General features: G+C 42.9%; 2 protein-coding genes across 2 annotated transcripts; one reads left to right on the top strand and one right to left on the bottom strand.

The window, feature by feature from the left end:
• The first annotated feature begins 1,476 nt into the window (after positions 1-1,476).
• On the top strand, positions 1,477-5,974 carry LOC115188133 (tumor necrosis factor receptor superfamily member 6). The gene is made up of 6 exons (XM_029747083.1): positions 1,477-2,419; positions 3,342-3,486; positions 3,560-3,691; positions 4,594-4,845; positions 5,043-5,159; positions 5,253-5,974. The coding sequence occupies exons 2-6, from the start codon at positions 3,342-3,344 to the stop codon at positions 5,363-5,365; spliced, it is 759 nt and encodes a 252-aa protein (XP_029602943.1). The 5' UTR covers positions 1,477-2,419; the 3' UTR covers positions 5,366-5,974.
• A 475-nt stretch (positions 5,975-6,449) lies between these two features.
• On the bottom strand, positions 6,450-16,070 carry LOC115188032 (tumor necrosis factor receptor superfamily member 5). Its single transcript, XM_029747070.1, has 11 exons — positions 13,991-16,070; positions 13,663-13,732; positions 13,472-13,526; positions 12,371-12,481; positions 8,761-8,922; positions 8,522-8,606; positions 8,150-8,208; positions 7,911-8,027; positions 7,523-7,542; positions 7,245-7,368; positions 6,450-6,992 (listed from the first exon to the last, which is right to left on the bottom strand). The coding sequence occupies exons 2-11, from the start codon at positions 13,729-13,731 to the stop codon at positions 6,745-6,747; spliced, it is 1,050 nt and encodes a 349-aa protein (XP_029602930.1). The 5' UTR covers position 13,732; positions 13,991-16,070; the 3' UTR covers positions 6,450-6,744.
• Positions 16,071-19,196: the final 3,126 nt, after the last annotated feature.

The raw sequence follows: 19,196 nt of genomic DNA on the forward strand, positions 1-19,196 counted from the left end.
TCCATGGGAGAAGACAGAGGCAGCGAGGGAGGATCAACGGCGACTCCGAAGTTCACGACCACGACGGAAGCCCGAGATGCAGCCCCCCCAAAACATTTTTTGGGGGGGGCACACGGGGTGGTTGGCAGAGCCAGGTTTCAGACCAGAGCCAACTCCCCGCACTCGTTTTAAGGAGCGTGTGACCAGTCAGGCACCATGTTTTGTGGAGATACACAATGTGTCTCCAGTGCACATCCACAGCCCGATGCGTTCTGAGCCAGCTCCTCGCACTTGCCGTGCGAAAGTGAGCATTCAGCCAGGACAGGTTGTGCCGGCTCAGCGCTCCTGGTCTCCAGTACGCCATCCTGTGCCAGCTCTACGCACTGTGCCAGCGCCCCACACTTGCCGGGCTAAAGTGAGTATCCAGCCAGGACGGGTTGTGCCAGCTCTACGCTCCAGACCTCCAGTGCGCTTCCATATATCCTGCACCGGTTCTACGCACCAGGTCTCCAGTGTGCCTCCACAGCCCAGTACGTCCTGTGCCTGCTCCTCGCACTCGCCCTGAGGTGCGTGTCACCAGTCTGGTGCCACCTGTCCTGGCTCCACGCACCAGGCCTCCAGTGCGCCTTCCCAGTCCAGAGCTTCCGGCGACAGTTCCCAGTCCAGAGCCTCCAGAAAAAAACTAATTTTTAACCCTCTTCGGAGGACAAATCTGTTTTTAAATATTTTTTTTGATACATACACACATACATTTTACATACATGGTACTTTTATATAAAGCAGACCCGGTGCTGGTCTACGTCCCGCACCGGAGCTGCCACCGAGGCTAGATGCCCACCCGCACCCTCCCTTATAGAGTCAGGTTTTGCGGCCGGAGTCCGCACCTTTGGGGGGGGGGGGGGGGGGGTACTGTCACGCCCTGACCTTAGAGATCCCTTTTATTCTCTATTTGGTTAGGTCAGGGTGTGACTAGGGTGGGAAATCTATGTTTCTATTTCTTTGTTGGCCTAGTATGGTTCCCAATCAGAAGCAGCTGTTTGTCGTAGTCTCTGATTGGGGATCATACATAGGCAGCCCTTTTTCCCACCTTAGATTGTGGGAAGTTGTTTGTATGTAGTTGCTTTCTGCACTGCATATAGCTTCACGTTCATTTTGTATTTTGTTGTTTTCTCCGGTGTTATTTTTAATAAAAGTAAAATGTACGCCTACCACACTGCACCTTGGTCTCATTCCAACAACGAGCGTAACAGGTAATGTATAACTGTTATGTGACTGCTTTATATAAAAGTACCATGTATGTAAAATGTATGTGTGTATGTAGCAACAAAAAAATGTAAAAAAACAGATTTGTCCTCCGAAGAGGGTTAAAATTGTTTTTTTTTTTATAATAAAGAAACTAAATGTACCCTTCAGCCAATGGTAAACATATAATAAGAAAACGCAGGAGGAACATTAATGAGAATCAGTCATTTGTTTTTTTTGGTTGGCAACTGTTTGTTTCTGCAGACTCTGAGGCTCAGCTCAGTCATTTCTGTTTGTTACAGTAATCTGTGTACGCTGTATGAATAGTGAATGCTCAGAGGCCTGAGGCGAAGGTGGAGGGAGATGTGTAGAGGGTCGTCCCTGCCGCTGCTCCCTGGGCTGTAACAGTTCACCCAGGGTCGTGTGATGTGGCTTGGCTTCTGTGAAAATGCAGGTTGAGTTGAGAAGGAGCAGACCACAGAGTCAATGAAACCACGTGACCACTGACTGAGAGAGACACGGCTGCATATAGTTGAACCACACTCACCACACAGGCGCAGACACATTCACAAGACACACGCGCACTCGCACACGCAGGTACACACTAAACATGATAGGCAAAATATGACATTCAGTTAACCCACAAGAGTCAATGTAGCTCAAAAGACCTGTTGTGTACATGTCCGTAAAGAATGTCAATGTCATTTCTCTCGGTCTGATCTGAGTATGTTTGACTGGACGGTGAATTTAAATAAGAACGGCTGCTGCTTACAGTGAAGAAAATGACTGGTCCTAAGATGAGTGTAATGTAGTCATATTCACTCAGAAATTACCTTATCATCAAAGCAACACAGAGAGGGAGAGAGAGACAGATGAACATAAGAGAGTCTTAAAGATTGTTTTGGAACCTAATATCACAGTTTTTGATGAAAGAGAGACAGAAGGACAAACGGCAGTGGAAAGAAAGGGGGTGGAAGAGGGGCAAGTTTAGGGTTTTAAGCGGCACCGTGGTTCAGAGTGAACTAGGGGGGTCGTCATAGAGAGAAAGAGAGAGAGATAGAAGTCTTTTGAAATGGCAGTTTCCCTTATGACTCATCTTTTGAATAATACTCTGACACACTGTGATCCCCAGTTCAGTCACACAGTCAGAGGGTCCAGAGTCACATCTATCTCATTCTCTCATCCTCTCTGAGACACGGTAAGTCAGACTCTACACTTCCCTACTGAAACAAGTTTTGTTCAGGTCTGTCGTTAGAATCCTGGGCGTGCTTGATGTATATATAATGGTATACAGTTGGATTTGTTTGTGTGGTCGGGTTTTGTTACCTCTTTGTTTTTCACTGTCAGCATGTTGGCGTTTTGTCTGGAGTCCGTATCATGTGTTCTACTTTAGGTGGTCTCCTGTTTCTCATGTCCTTGAAACAGTCTCTTACAGCAACTGTTGGGGCCTACGATAATGTCCTGCCATTGCAATGCTTTATCTCTTGATAATATATTGTTGGATGATATCTATATGAATGCGGTAAACACTGAGTATACAAAACATTATGAATAGCTGCTCTTTCCATGACGGACTGACCAGGTGAAAGCTATGATCCCTTATTGATGTCACCTGTTAAATCCACTTCAATCAGTGTAGATGAAGAGGAAGAGACAGGTTACAGAAGGATTTTTAAGCCTTGAGACATTGATTGTGTATGTGTGCCATTCAGAGGGTGAATGGGCAAGACAAAAGATTTAAGTGCCTTTAAATGGGGTACGGTAGTAGGTGCACCAGTTTGAGTGTGTCAAGAACTACAATGCTGCTGGGTTTTTCACACTCAACAGTTTCCCATGTGTATCAAAAATGGTCCACCACCCAAAGGACATCCAGCGAACTTGACAACAGTGGGAAACATTGGAGTCAACATGGGCCATCATCCCTGTGGAACGCTTTCGACACCTTGTATAGTCCACGCCCCAACAAATTGAGGCTGTTCTGAGGGCAAAAGTGGGTGCAACCCAATATTAGGAAAGTGTTCCTAATGTTTTGTACACTCAGTGTATGTCAATGTTCTGAAGTTCATGTAAAATATCTTAAATATTGACTGTCTTCCTCTTTTTCTCTTCATTCCTCTCAGATGCATCTCTTCTGGTGGATCACCCACATCTTTCTATCCCTCCCTTTTCTCCTCTCTCTTGTCCAATCCCTCATGTGCGACAAGGAGACACAGTATGCTTGGCCACTATCAGTGAGCCAATGGTGCTGCAACAAGTGTCCACCAGGTAAGCCATTTGAAAAATACTTTTATCAGGTGTGTGTGTGTGCATGTGTAATTTAATGTGTTGCCCTTTACAGGTCAGCATATGGTGGGACGCTGCACCGGTCAGAACAGCCCTACCCAGTGTGCTGACTGCACCAGCGGCTACTACTCAGACAGCTACAACTTCGACATAAGCTGCAAATCCTGCGATGGCTGCAGCATGAGTGGTAAGTGTGTGTGTGGTGTGTGTGTGTGTGTGTGTATCTACACATTTCCAGCAACCTATGATTGGCACTGATGCTTGTCTTGTCTGTCTAAAACTGTTACTCACCTGTTTTTCTAAGTCATAGTTATGAAGGACTTTACAGATGAAAACACATAGCCTGCTAGGGATTTCCCCCTTCACTGTACCATGGTGGGACAGTCAGAGAGAGAGGGGGAAGGGGAGGGGGGCACTGAGAAACACTGACTCACCCACCCAGGAGTAGAGGAGGGTTTGGACGCCTGGAGGGCTGAAGGGATGGCATGTCTACCAAATGTAAATGTAATGTCAAGGATATCAGTGGTGATGGGGGGGACAGTGGGAGGGGTTAGTGGTAGACAGATATCTCACCGCTGGAAATAACCTTTTTACTTTAGAGATAAATATCGGAAAGTGCAGCTGACAGAACATTTTCATTACATGCTGTCATCGAGTGTAGTGGGGGACAAAAATAGAGACTAACTATTTTTAAACAGAGGGTAAACACAGAGGTGAGAGAGGTTTGAGAGTAGCCACAGACTCAGTGAACACGTTAACTGACGTTCAGTCTAGTGAAAAGACTGCTGTGTGTGTGTGTGTGTGTGTGTGTGTGTGTGTGTGTGTGTGTGTGTGTGTGTGTGTGTGTGTGTGTGTGTGTGTGTGTGTGTGTGAAGGGTGGGGTCAGACGGTAATATACACTTCAGTTCGTTGTGAGTCAAAACCTGATTTAACAAGGTCCTATGAGTCATTTTGAAGATGAGTTATTTCATCATATTCAGGCATGATTTCAGATTGTGTTTGACTATGTGACAAAAACACTATGTCAAAGTCAGTATACATGAAGGCACATAAACAAATAGACCACCTATGACTTGTGTTCCGTTACAGAGCTGCAGTATGTATCCCGCTGTTCCACCAAGCAGAATGATGTGTGCAGCTGTAAACCAGGCTACCGCTGCAGAGGCAGTGGCACCTGTCTGGACTGTGAGGAGATCCCCAGCCCGAAAACACCCAAACTCATACCGACACCTCCGATCATGCCAGCTACAGCGTCAAACCACTCGGTGCCTGGTATCCCTAATCATATACCTAAACCTGTCACCAAACCTGGTACTGGGCACAGCACAAAACCAAACCAAGGTAAACTAAAATACAATGGATACAAATGATGAAAATGGCCTGAAAGTGTTCAAAGTGACATGTAAAAATGCCATGAGAGCTGCATAGTTCTCTCTCTCACAAAACCCAAAACCTTATACAATGCTGGTGTTCATGTGTTTTATGGCCCTGACCTCTCTCTCTCTACTCCCCTCTCTCTCTCATACACACACAAACAGATGATAGCAAGTGGCTCCCGGTGTGTGTGTCTGCAGTGTGTGTGTGTCTACTGCTCACCTGCCTTGTTGCCATCTCAAAGCTCAAACCTGTTCTGCGATGGATTGGTTCAACAAACAGTAAGTCCACGTCACTGTTGATCTGTCCTGTAGTTCTTTTGAACACAATACATACGCACATTTGACCTAACCCTCATCTTATTGGCCCATCAGGCTTCTGGTCTCCCAAAAAGACAACTCCAGCCAATCAGAGCACAGCGGAGGAGGAAGTGCCCATGCCGGTCCAGGAAGTGTGTGGAAAGCCAGAGCTGCTACTGGACGTATGATGGAGGAAGTCGGTGTCAAAGGAGAGGATGAGAACTCACAATGGGACAGCGAGCTGGGAGACCCGGGAGACAAACAGACTACCTCACATTCCCATTGAAGTTAAACTAACCTGAAGGCTAGACAAGCTGCTGTATTGTTTTAATGCAGTGGCTTTTGTATCTAGGACTTTCAGAAAGGACAAGAAAATAGGACAAAAGGACACTTTGAAGTATGAAGACACAGGCTAAAGATGAGTGGGAGTCTGTGACCGAGAAAGAGCGGAGAGTAACTGGAAGAGTGTGAACGAGAGAGACAGACAGACAGACAGACAGACAGACAGACAGACAGACAGACAGACAGACAGACAGACAGACAGACAGACAGACAGACAGACAGACAGACAGAGACACACACACACACACACACAGTCATTTGTGTGCTGAATACATGTACTGTACATGTTTATGTTGAAGATGTTTTACACCTTCATTACAATTATTATGCTTTTTGCTGTATCTATGCTTTATGCTAGTGTTTACTCTTACATAGTAGTGGCTGTTTAAAACATACAGTGCTGTATTTTAAATAAAGAACAGAATCACAAATGTTACAGGCCTACTGTAATGTCATACAATCGCCCCATCACCTGTATTCATTGAAAAATTATATTTCATATTTTGCTTTTAATTTGTGCAAAAACAGTTCAAGGTGCCACATGAAAACAGAAAAAAACAGTTTGCAGCAGTTGAGACTGAAAGCTTTTTACACAGTTCAATAAAAGGAGAGCAAGTGGATGTGTACATGACCACCATAGTAAGATGTCTAGATCTGTCTAGGTCTAGGACAGGAAATAATGGCCATTCTAGAGTTTTGGGATTCACCGGTGTTCTGAGAGTAAGAGTGGCAGGTGGCCTAGTGGTTAGAGTGTTGGACTAGTAACCACAAGGTTGCAAGATCGAATCCCTGAGGTGACAAGGTAAAAATCTGTCGTTCTACCCCTGAACAAGGCAGTTAACCCACTGTTCCTAGGCTGTCATTGAAAATAAGAACTTGTTCTTAACTGACTTGCCTAGTTAAATAAAAAAAAAGGCTCTATTCAATCTGTATTGTGGAAGTTCAGCTTTACAGCCTGAAAGAAATGTAAAGGCAATGTTCCTGCGTCAACTGCTTTCACATTAAACACATATGTCAGCTCAATCAGAAATGACCTCTATGTTTCTATCATGCAATCTGTAGTGATACAGACTGAATAGAGCCCCAGGTAGATGTTGTCCCTTACCACTGATCCGGGTAAGTTGTAATCCTCCTTATGATTAACATTAGGATGTAGGGTTGGCTAAACTGATCCTAGAAGGGAAGCTTTCACTTGGAGCTTCCTCTGTCCTCAATCCCCCTCCCCTCATTGCACCTCTTCTTTGGAAACGTGACTGTCCTTCCCTTGTTCCTGTGAAGGGAAGAATACACAGTCCATCTCCCCATCCCTTTCCTCCTGGGATAGATGGATGTTAGGGGAGGGTGTGGGGTGGGCCGGACATCCTTCCTCATCCCTCTCTTTCTGCCCTCTCTCTTCCGTCCCTCCACCCATACCAGTGAACTGGTTGAGTAAACTGAAGATGACTGTTCCAGCATTGTGGACATGGACTGGGCCTGGGAGAGACACAGACAGAGAGAAAGTGATATTAGATTCTATATTCATCATCAGCCTTATTCACGATGGATCTTGAAACGAATCAATTTCCCATGCTAATCCCACATGGACTTCAAAGCATCATCTATACAAAACTCCCAGTTAAACAACTGACGTGCATCTATAGGAAAAACCACAAGAGTAACTCAATAATAGATTCTTTTTTTAAATCAAGATCATGGGGTCAAAATAATTATTTGTATGTGTAGTACCCATATTTGCTGCTGTAATAGGTGGTGGATCCACTGCCTGGTGCTTAATACTGGGCTGTGTCTCTCTGGCACGGTGCTGAGGAGTTGGCTCTTTGGTCTTGTTAGGCGACGCTTCTCTTACTCCCTTCATAAGAGCACAGAAATTCACCAGAAATCCAGAGTTATTGGAATACACAATTGTCAACAATGCCTATATAGGGTTTAGGTCAGGAACACACGAATGACAATGTAAACATTACACACACAATGTAGTAAGTTACCGTAGGTATTACACATACCTTGTTACAGAACTTGAGAGCTGGAAAATAACAGACACATATCTATTAGTCAACCCAGCATACTGATGGTAAGCCACTCATGGGTATGTCATTGATGAATCGTGATCGAAAGGGCAATGTTTTATCATCTTAACTCTGCATTTCAATGCTTTCTAGGTACATGTAGACACTAGAAACTGGTAAGTATGTCTACACAGACAGAGTGTTGCAATCTTTGAATTAAATTCCATTCACAAGAAGCTACAGTTGGCTCCCAGTGCAGACCTATCCTGAGATTTAACATCACTGTCTAATCCTTCCTCATCTCATTCTAGTGTCGAGAGAGAGAGTCTGCTCTAACACAATGATCTAACTACAGTTGAGACTGAACAGAGGAACACTGCCTTACCTTGTTTGAAACAGGCTTCATCTCCTGGGCGACGGATACATAACAGAATGATAACAGCTAGGATTCCAATGACCACCATAGGACACAAAATGGCTGCCAAGTGTTTGCTGGTGTCAGCTGGTGGGGAAAGGAGATGGAGAAACTACTGTATCTGTATCTTCTCACAGTTTCAATATATTCTGACTGTAATGAAAATAACTGATGGACACACACACACACACACTCGTACTCACACTCACCTGTGGTGTGATGAGTGGCATTGCCTGCTTGTGAGACTGGTGATCGTGGAGTGTCACAGCTGGGTGAGACAGAGGTAAAGGACACATCATGTAACATATCCATACACATTCATAGACTGTCAACACTGAAGTGGGGCCAGTGAGCTGAGAAATATATCTAATATCTTAAATATCCATTACCACTACGATATCTGACAATTCTTTCATACCATATCTTCTGGTTGTATGAAGGTTATATAGCATAAAATACAAACTTTGCCAGAAGTGGCCCTCCTGGCAGGAGAAGGCTTCAACCAGAGCCTGTTTATCTGTCTGGTTCCAGTATGTGAGAGTATGTGACAGTAGGAAGGATTAAAAAGGATAAAGGCTCACTTGGGAGGTTGACAGCGTCCAGCGGGAGAGGAAGTTCTGCTGTGTTCAGAGGAAGTTCCTGTCTGGTTGTTTCTGATGCCCACTACTGTAATCAGAGCAGAGTGCACACAGGCAGGAAAACATCAACATCTATCCACAGTCAAACACACTGATTCAATACCCAGAACCTGGCAAGAATACAACACAGTGAAGGAAGACAGGCATAAGAGAAGGCCAGTGAGCAACACACATACACACACCATCGCTAGGTGGCAGGGGAGGTGGGGGCAGCTGAGGGATCTTCTCACAGTCTCTACAGTTTCCTGTCTGGTCGTCTTTGTCGGTGCAGGTAAAACCAGCCTCACAGCGACATCTAGCGTTCGATACAAAAGTACACGGCTCATCCTCCACCAGGTGCAAATCTGACAGACACACACACACACACACACACACACACACACACACACACACACACACACACACACACACACACACACACACACACACACACACACACACACACACACACACACACACACACACAGCCAGAACAAAAGGTTTAGTACAGCTATTGCATGGTAATAAATAGTGTCCATACTGTAGACATACCTTTATGACTTTTGGTAAGAAATGACATGTATGGCATATGGAAATCATAAGAGGGTGGTTTATGGAAATACATAGGATGGACTGAGAGTAGCTGAGGGGTGGGTTTATGGAAATACATAGGATGGACTGAGAGTAGCTGAGGGGTGGGTTTATGGAGATAGGTGGGATGGACAGAGTAGCTGAGGGGTGGGTTTATGGAGATAGGTGGGATGGACAGAGTAGCTGAGGGGTGGGTTTATGGAGATAGGTGGGATGGACAGAGTAGCTGAGGGGTGGGTTTATGGAGATAGGTGGGATGGACAGAGTAGTTGAGGGGTGGGTTTATGGAGATAGGTGGCGTGGGTTTATGGAGATAGGTGGGATGGACAGAGTAGCTGAGGGGTGGGTTTATGAAGATAGGTGGGGTGGGTTTATGGAGATAGGTGGGATAGACAGAGTAGCTGAGGGGTGGGTTTAAAAACATATGTTCTAGTTATGACTGAAAACACAATGTATAAATACTATCGATCTATCTAGATCTAATGTAAATCAAAATATCAAATTACTTTACTCTTGCTATGTAACTACTGTAAAAAAAAAATGCAATGTATGTAATGTGAATTCAGAAAGTATTCAGACCCCTTGACTTTTTCCACATTTTGTTACATCACAGCTTTATTCTAAAATTGATTTTTTTTTAATGTTCATCAATCTACACACAATACCCCACAATGACAAAGCAAAACAGGTTTTTAGACATGTGCATCCTGTTTCCATTGATCATGCTTGAGATGTTTCTACAACTTGGAGTCCACCTGTGGTAAATTCAATTGATTGGACATAATTTGGAAAGGCACACACCTGTCTATATAAAGTCCCACAGTTGACAGTGCATGTCAGAGCAAAAACCAAGCCATGAGGTCGAAGGAATTGTATGTAGAGCTCTGTGACAGGATTGTGTCGAGGCACAGATCTGGGGAAGGGTACCAAAACATTTCTGCAGCATTGAAGGTCCCCAAGAACACAGTGGCCTCCATCATTCTTAAATGGTAGAAGTTTTCAACCACCAACACTCTTCCTAGAGCTGGCCGCCCGGCCAAACTGAGCAATCAGGGGAGAAGGGCCTTGGTCAGGGAGGTGACCAAGAACCCAATGGTCACTCTGACAGAGCTTCATAGCTCCTGTGTGGAGATGGGAGAACCATCCAGAAGGACAACCATCTCTTCAGCACTCCACCAATCAAGCCTTTATGGTAGAGTGGCCAGACGGAAGCCACTCCTCAGTAAAAGGCACATGACAGCCCACTTGGAGTTTACCAAAAGGCATCTAAAGGACTGTCAGACCATGAGAAGATTCTCTGGTCTGATGAAACCAAGATTGAACTCTTTGGCATGAATGTCAAGCGTCACGTCTGGAGGAAACCTGGCACCATCCCTATGGTGAAGCATGGTGGTGGCAGCATCATGCTGTGGGTGTGTTTTTCAGTGGCAGGGACTAGGAGACTAGTCAGGATCGATGGAAAGATGAACGAAGCAAAGTACAGAGAGATCCTTGATGAAAACCTGCCCCAGAGAGCTCAGGATCTCAGACTGGGGCGAAGATTCACCTTCCAAGAGGACAACATTCCCTAAGCACACAGCCAAGACAACGCAGGAGTGTCTTCGGGACAAGTCTTGAGTTGCCCAGCCAGAGCCCGGACTTGAACTCTTAAATGCTAGTAAAACCAAATGCATGCTCTTCAACCGATCGCTGCCCGCACCCGACCGTCCGACTAGCATCACTACTCTGGACGATTCTGACCTAGAATATGTGGCCAACTACAAATACTTAGGTGTCTGGTTAGACTGTAAACTCTCCTTCCAGACTCACATTAAGCATCTCCAATCCAAAATGAAATCTAGAATCGGCTTCCATTTCGCAACAAAGCCTCCTTCACTCATGCTGCCAAACATACCCTCGTAAAACTGACTATCCTACCAATCCTCGACTTCGGCGATATCATTTACAAAATAGCCTCCAACACTCTACTCAGCAAATTGGATGCAGTCTTTCACAGTGCCATCCGTTTTGTCACCAAAGCCCCATATGCTACTAACCACTGCGACCTGTATGCTCTCGTTGGCTGTCCCTCGCTTCATATTTGTCGCCAAACCCACTGGCTCCAGGTCATCTATGTCTTTGCTTGGTAAAGCCCCGCCTTATCTCAGTTCACTGGTCACCATAGCAACACCCACCCGTAGCACACGCTCCAGCAGGTATATTTCACTGGTCATCCCCAAAGCCAACTCCTCCTTTGGCCGCCTTTCCTTTCAGTTCTCTGCTGCCAATGACTGGAACGAACTACAAAAACCACTGAAGCTGGAGACTTTTATCTCTCTCACCAACTTTAAGCATCAGCTGTTAGAGCAGCTTACCGATCACTGCACCTGTACACAGCCCATCTGTATAGCCCACCAAACTACCCCATCCCCATATTTGTTATTTATTCTTTGCTCTTTTGCACCCCAGTATCAGTGTTAATGCTAAATTGTCATTATTTCGCCACTATGGCCTATTTATTGCCTTACCTCCCTAATCTTACCACATTTGCACACACTGTATATAGATTTTTCTATTGTGTTATTGACTGTACGTTTGTTTATCCCATGTGTAACTCTGTGTTGTTGTTTTTGTCGCACTGCTTTGCTTTATGTTGGCCAGGTCGCAGTTGTAAATGAGAACTTTTTCTCAACTGGCCTACCTGGTTAAATAAAAGGTGAAATAAATTAAATTTAAAAATTTAAAACCCGATCGAACATCTCCAGAGAGACCTGAAAATATCTGTGCAGCGACACTCCCCAAGCCAAGCTTATAGCGTCGTATCCAAGAAGACTTGAGGCTGTAATCACTGCCAAAGGTGCTTCAACAAAGTACTGAGTAAAGGGTGAGAACACTTATGTAAATGTGATATTTAATTTTTATTTAATTTTTATAAATTTTGCCAAATTTATAAAAACCTGTTTTTGCTTTGTCATTATGGGGTATTGTGAGTAGATTGATGAGGGGGGGAAAAACAATTTAATCCATTTTAGAATAAGGCTGTAACGTAACAAAATGTGGATGAAGTCAAAGGGTCTGAATATTTTCTGAATGCCCTGTACAATAACAACAAAGTTTATTTTTGTCCTCTGAAGAGATGGGCCCCACCCCAAAAAATATTTACAAGCAATATACAGTAAGTATTTCCCACTAAATAAAGATGTTACATTGCTCTGTGAATGAGTTGTGTTTGTGTTTATGTACCACGTTTGCAGTCTTTGAAACAGGAATGACAACTGGACTCTGCATTCAATCGTGTTGTGTAGGAACCATCTCGACAGGGAGAGCACTCTGAACAGGACTTCTGATAATGACCTGAGAGAGAGAGGGGAGGTGAAACATATCAAATCAGTTTACACAGTTTAGCAGATGGTATAGAGGGTGCAACGAAATGCTTGTGTTACTAGCTCTTAACGCAGTAAAATGTCAAACAAGTACACAAATCATTTAAGTGTTGTTTTTTTGTAAGAATTCAAGAACGGCGGGACGAATCCAATCAACAACCCAAATGCAATCTATGCGTATGTACACTGGAAGAATTTACACTAGATATACTAAGAATGATATGTACAGCAGTAAATATATTAGAATGAGCTATGCCGGGAATACAGGCAATACTCAGTGTGAAACAGGAAGTGTCCAGTGGTTCAACATCTGTAAGACATGGGACAGCAGATATGGAGTAAAGGAAATGAAGTTTGGGAAAAATATAGAGAAATGGGGTGATAGAGAGAACGAGGTAGAAAGAGAGGAGCGAGGAGAGAGTGAAGAGACAAGGGAAGTCAAGACATAAGAGAGCACTACAATAACAATACAAACTGATGGACGCTGCAGTTTTATAAATGTCCTGTAGTAGGCTACATGAGTAGTGGATGTCAGAACATTATGCTAACTCTTTTAGACACATCGGCACACACACATTCAGGTAACGTTTTAGTACACAGTCTGTTGCTGACTGAGAAGAGAGGAGCATAGCGGCACGAGAGCAGAGAATAACAGGAAGAGATGGAGCGCACAGAGCGAGAGCCTGTTGGCCTAGTCTGCATACTAATGAAGGATGTGGTCATAGCACAGAGCTCCACTTCTCATCATGAGAGAGAGAGAAACTCTCTCATGGTTTCCTCATGATTCCTAAGAACCTATGCGCACTCACACACATTCTGAAACGATCTGCCTCACTGTTAATGTAAAAAATGGTTGATTGTAGGATGAAGGGATAGAATGTGGAGATGAGGGAAGAAAAAGAAGGGAACAATAAGTCAAATACAAAGTAAGGGCCTATGATGGAGGGCATTTCTTTCTCACCTGGTGGACACAGTCTGCATTGTCTCCCTCCATCCATGTAATAGCTCTCTGTAGTCTGACAACACACAACGCGAACAGTCTCATGAGGTCTACTGTCATAATGTTGTAACAGATGTCAAACGGTTCTAACAGCTTTCATAAGCAGTCATAACAAATAATAAGAATGGACATAAAAGGGGTAAAATGGTTACCAGAGGATATGAGACTGCTAGGTGTGCAGACATCATTAGCACAGCCACAAATAACTGTTCCATCACCATTCTATAAACAATGTTAAATCATTAACAATCTGTCATTTGAGTTCATTCAGTAACATTTCTCAATAGGTATTAAAAAGTACACACAACAAATAATGCCAAAAGATGTTACAAGGTTACTACATGTTGAAAATCTGTAAGTTTATCACAATTTGATGGTGACTGCACTAACTTCTAGCGTTGAGCCTCATTTCAGTTTAAAATATATCAATGTAGAAACCTGTGTTGGAAACTACCAACTCATAAGATAATGTAGTCTTACCTTTTGCACTGTAGAGACCACACCAAATGTATTTGTTGTCTACAACTTCAACTCCCCCCCAACTATTATTCTTTAAGGTGTGTCTCTCTCTTCTCTACCCATCCTTTGCGTCATTATTTCCTTCACCTGTGACATCTTCCTCTCTTCCTGTCTCTCCCGCCCACTGTGTACTGACAGTGATGTTGTGGTGTATTTATAAGCTAGAGACAGACAGGCAGACAAGCCAGGCATGTCAGCAGGGTGACTAACGCCTCTGAACCAAAGTCTCATCATTTTCGCCACATACTTTAAGATGTGAAAGACAGTTTGTCACAAACATTTTATCTCGCTGTCCTCGTAAAGTTAGCTTATCAGGCAGGTGGAGTTCAGGAAGTGCAGACACGCATAGCAGCCAATGCAAGTGGGCTTCTAGCATAAACTCACCAAATCCACAACAAAAAACACACACAATCATATTGCTCAGCTGTCTTTTATTCTTCATTCCATCTCTCTGTCAGTATACAGAGCTCTGCGTTGAAGCACACATGTTCAAGGGGCCAGTCCACTTTCAAATAACTCACACCTCACCAAAACAAAGACCAAGGCCTGATTTACCAAGCAGCGCAATGTTTACACTTGCTCTTTTCGGAGGGAATTCTAAGATGAGATACAAAGCTAGAAACAGACTTTACTTCTGCCTTGACCTTTTGTTCTATGACTCGTTCCCTTCTGAACAGAGCAGGTGTAAACATGGCACTGGTGCAGATGCTTAGTAAATGAGGCCCTGGTGATTCCTAACAGTCTTCTCATTGACAACTCAGTCTATTCACCTGCATGCTAGCTTACCCAGGCCAGATGGAATTAGTTGATGGTGAAATATATGGACCAGAGAATACACTGGCCCTCACAGAGCAAGAGCATTGGCTCCTGGTCTACAAGAAACATTAAGTACCAAACAAATATCTCCATCCACATTAAAAGTTCAGCTATGTGCCAAATCCTGGAACCTGACACCAAAGTATTTTTGACTGTGGACCTCCTTGCATTGCCAGTGTTTAAACATACAATATATCCAACATAGCGTTTTCCTTTAATGCATACAATATCATAGCAATCATACCCTCATTATGTTAAAGCATTTGCATGTGAGTAGTTATTATTTGTATTTATTATTTTTTACACTTTGGTGCCATTTCTAAAAAGAATTTACTTTGTAATCACATACACTCATGAAGAAAGTGGATTCTTGAAGGAATATTAGAGCGATTATTGTACATCATTGATTTACATATATACAGTATTTCAAGGCGATTTACAGACATTTGTAGAGATGGGAATCCAGTCAGCAGAACACATCACTGTATGGTCCCTACCACTCCAGTTTACAATGATTCAGTTATACAGTTAGCCTTCAGTTCAGTTGTGAAGAGGATATGAATTGGTCTATTGTCAGACAGACACCGGAAGACAGTGTGCATTTTGGGACTAATGTATTCTTCATGTTGTAAGTGAACCAGTAAAAAAAACCTTTTTAAAAACCAAGGACATTAGAACACTCTCCTAAACATACACGCTGACTCATGCATACATACTGCAGAGACTCAGTCTCTCTGTGCGTGCAGAAAGAAAAAAGTACATATTCTCACACTATTTCTCCACTGCCTTCTATTCTCCATTTTAATCTCCAGTTCTGGCCAAAGAGCAGGAACGCTAGGGCCAGGAGTTTTACTGGCCATATGACCCGAGCAGAAAAAACCCTAGTTCAAGCCTTAAAGCATAGGACACTCAAAGTCAACTCTGGACCTCAAAGCCAGTTCCACTGCATGTTTTCATTGTTCCCCTCTAATCAGGGACTGATTTAGACCTGGGACACCAGGTGGGTGCAATTAGTAAATCAGGTAGAACAGAAAACCAGCAGGCTCCGGACCTTGTAGGGTAATAGTTGAATACCACGGTCTAGGACCTAGGTCATGTGGTCAGGAGAAACTCCTAGCCCAAGGAATGGCATACCCAATACATACAGTTGAAGTCAGAAGTTTACAAACACCTTAGCCAAATACACTTAAACTGAGTTTTTCACAATTCCTGACATTTAATCCTAGTAAACATTCCCTGTCTTAGGTCAGTTAGGATCACCACTTTATTTTAAGAATGCGAAATGTCCGAATAACAGAAGAGAGAATGATTTATTTAAACTTTTATTTCTTTCATCACATTCCCAGTGGGTCAGAAGTTTACATACACTCAATTAGTATTTGGTAGCATTGCCTTTAAATTGTTTAACTTGGGTCAAACGTTTCGGGTAGCCTTCCACAAGCTTCCCACAATAAGTTGGGGGAATATTGGCCCATTCCTCCTGACAGAGCTGGTGTAACTGAGTCAGGTTTGTAGGCTCCTTGCTCGCACACGCTTTTTCAGTTCTGCCCACAAATTTTCTATAGGATTGAGGTCAGGGCTTTGTGATGGTCGGAGTGACCATCACAACCTTGACATTGTTGTCCTTAAGGCATTTTGCCACAACTTTGGAAGTATGCTTGGGGTCATTGTCCATTTGGAAGACCCATTTGCGACCAAGCTTTAACTTCCTGACTGATGTCTTGAGATGTTGCTTCAATATATCCACATAATTTCCCTTCCTCATGATGCCATCTATTTTGTGAAGTGCACCTGTCCCTCCTGCAGCAAAGCACCCCCACAACATGATGCTGCCACCCCCGTGCTTCACGGTTGGGATGGTGTTCTTCGGCTTGCAAGCCTCCCCCTTTTTCCTCCAAACATAACGATGGTCATTATGGCCAAACAGTTCTATTTTTGTTTCATCAGACAAGAGGACATTTCTACAAAAAGTACGATCTTTGCCCCCATGTGCAGTTGCAAACCGTAGTCTGGCTTTTTTATGATGGTTTTGGAGCAGTGGCTTCTTCCTTGCTGAGCGGCCTTTCAGGTTATGTCGATATAGGACTAGTTTTAGTGGATATAGATACTTTTGTACCCGTTTCCTCCAGCATCTTCACAAGGTCCTTTGCTGTTGCTCTGGGATTGATTTGCACCTTTTGCACCAAAGTACGTTCATCTCTTGGAGACAGAGCGCGTCTCCTTCCTGAGCGGTATGACGGCTGCATGGTCCCATGGTGTTTATACTTGCGTACTATTGTTTGTACAGATGAACGTGGTACCTTCAGGCATTTGGAAATTGCTCCCAAGGATGAATCAGACTTGTGGAGGTCTACAATTTTATTTCTGAGGCCATGACTGATTTATTTAGATTTTCCCATGATGTCAATCAAAGAGGCACTGAGTTTGAAGGTAGGCCTTGAAATACATCCACAGGTACACCTCCAATTGACTCAAATGCTAACAATTAGCCTATCAGAAGCTTCTAAAGCTATGACATCATTTTCTGGAATTTTCCAAGCTGTTTAAAGGCACAGTCAACTTAGTGTATGTAAACTTCTGACCCACTGGAATTGTGATACAGTGAATTATAAGTGAAATAATCTGTCTGTAAACAATTGTTGGAAAAATGACTTGTGTCATGCACAAAGTAGATGTCCTAACTGACTTGCCAAAATTATAGTTTGTTAACAAGAAATTTGTGGAGTGGTTGAAAAACGAGTTTTAATGACTTCAACCTAAGTGTATGTAAACTTCCAACTTTAACTGTAGCTTAAGACATGCATATAATTTCTCCATGGTTTCAAAACCTGTTCTTCACAACCTATATAATCGTTCAGAGAAAGCCTTGGAAACCCTTCTAGAATACTAGAATATTGAGGTGTGACCAGCAGCCTGCACCTGTTTCAACAACTTCCTCATCAAACAAGAAAAAGAAAAACACAAATGAAATGGACCTAAAACTGAAGCCTCCATTTGGTTGTTGATAAATAGATAGTATTTGTGAAGGAATCCTTGTGTTCTATTATTGAGTTATTAAATATTGTTTATCTGAGGTAAGAGAGTGTTTTATATTCAATGTCAAGCATCTTTCAATGTCGACGAAGACGAACAAAAATGTATTGTACATCTACATTCTACTGAATAATAACATTGTGTATGTTGAATTAACAGAGGGGAAATCTACTCCTCAGCTGTAACAATTTCACTATTTCACCCCATCTACAAATATGAAGTGACAAGTGGAGAAAATAAAATAAGTTTTCCTCAGTAATTGTTTACATTCGTGACGTGTACGAGTTTTAATTATTACAGATGTAGAATCTTAATTTGAGCCAGGACAAAATTCTGCAGCAACAGGAAATGTGATGTATTATGTGGATTATAATTAATGGCCATTTTTGTATGGGTTAATGCATTTTTCATTAGGGAAAATCAAGTCTGAAATTTCAAAGTGGAAATTACAAACTTTAGAAGCCCTTTTAGAACAGGAAAATTCTCAGCAACAAAGGTGATCAAATTTAGATCCTACATCTGTACATGTCATTATTATTCTTCTGTTACATATAATGCTCTTATTATTGCTGTTACTGCTGTATTATTGAATATACATATTTGCTTTGCTCTTTCTTTATAAACGGCTAACTTAAGCTCAAAAATAGGTTAGGTCATATCAAGCACCGTGTCAGATAGATTTTCAGCATCAGTATTTAGTACTTCTATAACAATGTCTCAGCAATATTTCTCAAAGTTCATTCAGACTGCTTGTTTTCAGTTGCTTTGGCACTCAAGTAGCAAAAACAAATTATCTCAGCAGGTCATCAACCTATCCAACTATTCATTAATCTGTCCATCTATCCGTACTGTACATTCATCTGTCTGTCTATCTATTTGTTCATCTGTAGACATTCTGTCTTTTATAGCCTGTTCATCAATCTTCCGTTTCTCTCTGATACAATACTACTGATGCATTTCAGTCCTTACCAACCAGATCAGACTGCAGCACATAGAAATAGAGAGCACAGAACAGATACATAGATCTCTCCTATCTAACTTATCATAGCCTAGCCTACTTATCTCCCTGCTAGAGGACAGAGTAGCAGGGCCTTTCTCTGCTCTCTGCTGCTGGAAACTATACAAAACATTAGTATACATTAGACAGCTCGTAGGTATAATAACACTTGGGTGTCAATGCCCTTTGTCATATGTATCCCTCTCCCTGTGTCAGTGACAGAGAGACACAGAGAGCAGGGCAAGGCCCCAGAGCTGACCTCAGATCAGCTTTAACAGAGTATTTACACTATTTACACTGCACTACCACATATAGGGCGGA

This window comes from Salmo trutta, chromosome 3 (genome assembly GCF_901001165.1).
Source record: "Salmo trutta chromosome 3, fSalTru1.1, whole genome shotgun sequence".
NCBI lineage: Eukaryota > Metazoa > Chordata > Actinopteri > Salmoniformes > Salmonidae > Salmo > Salmo trutta.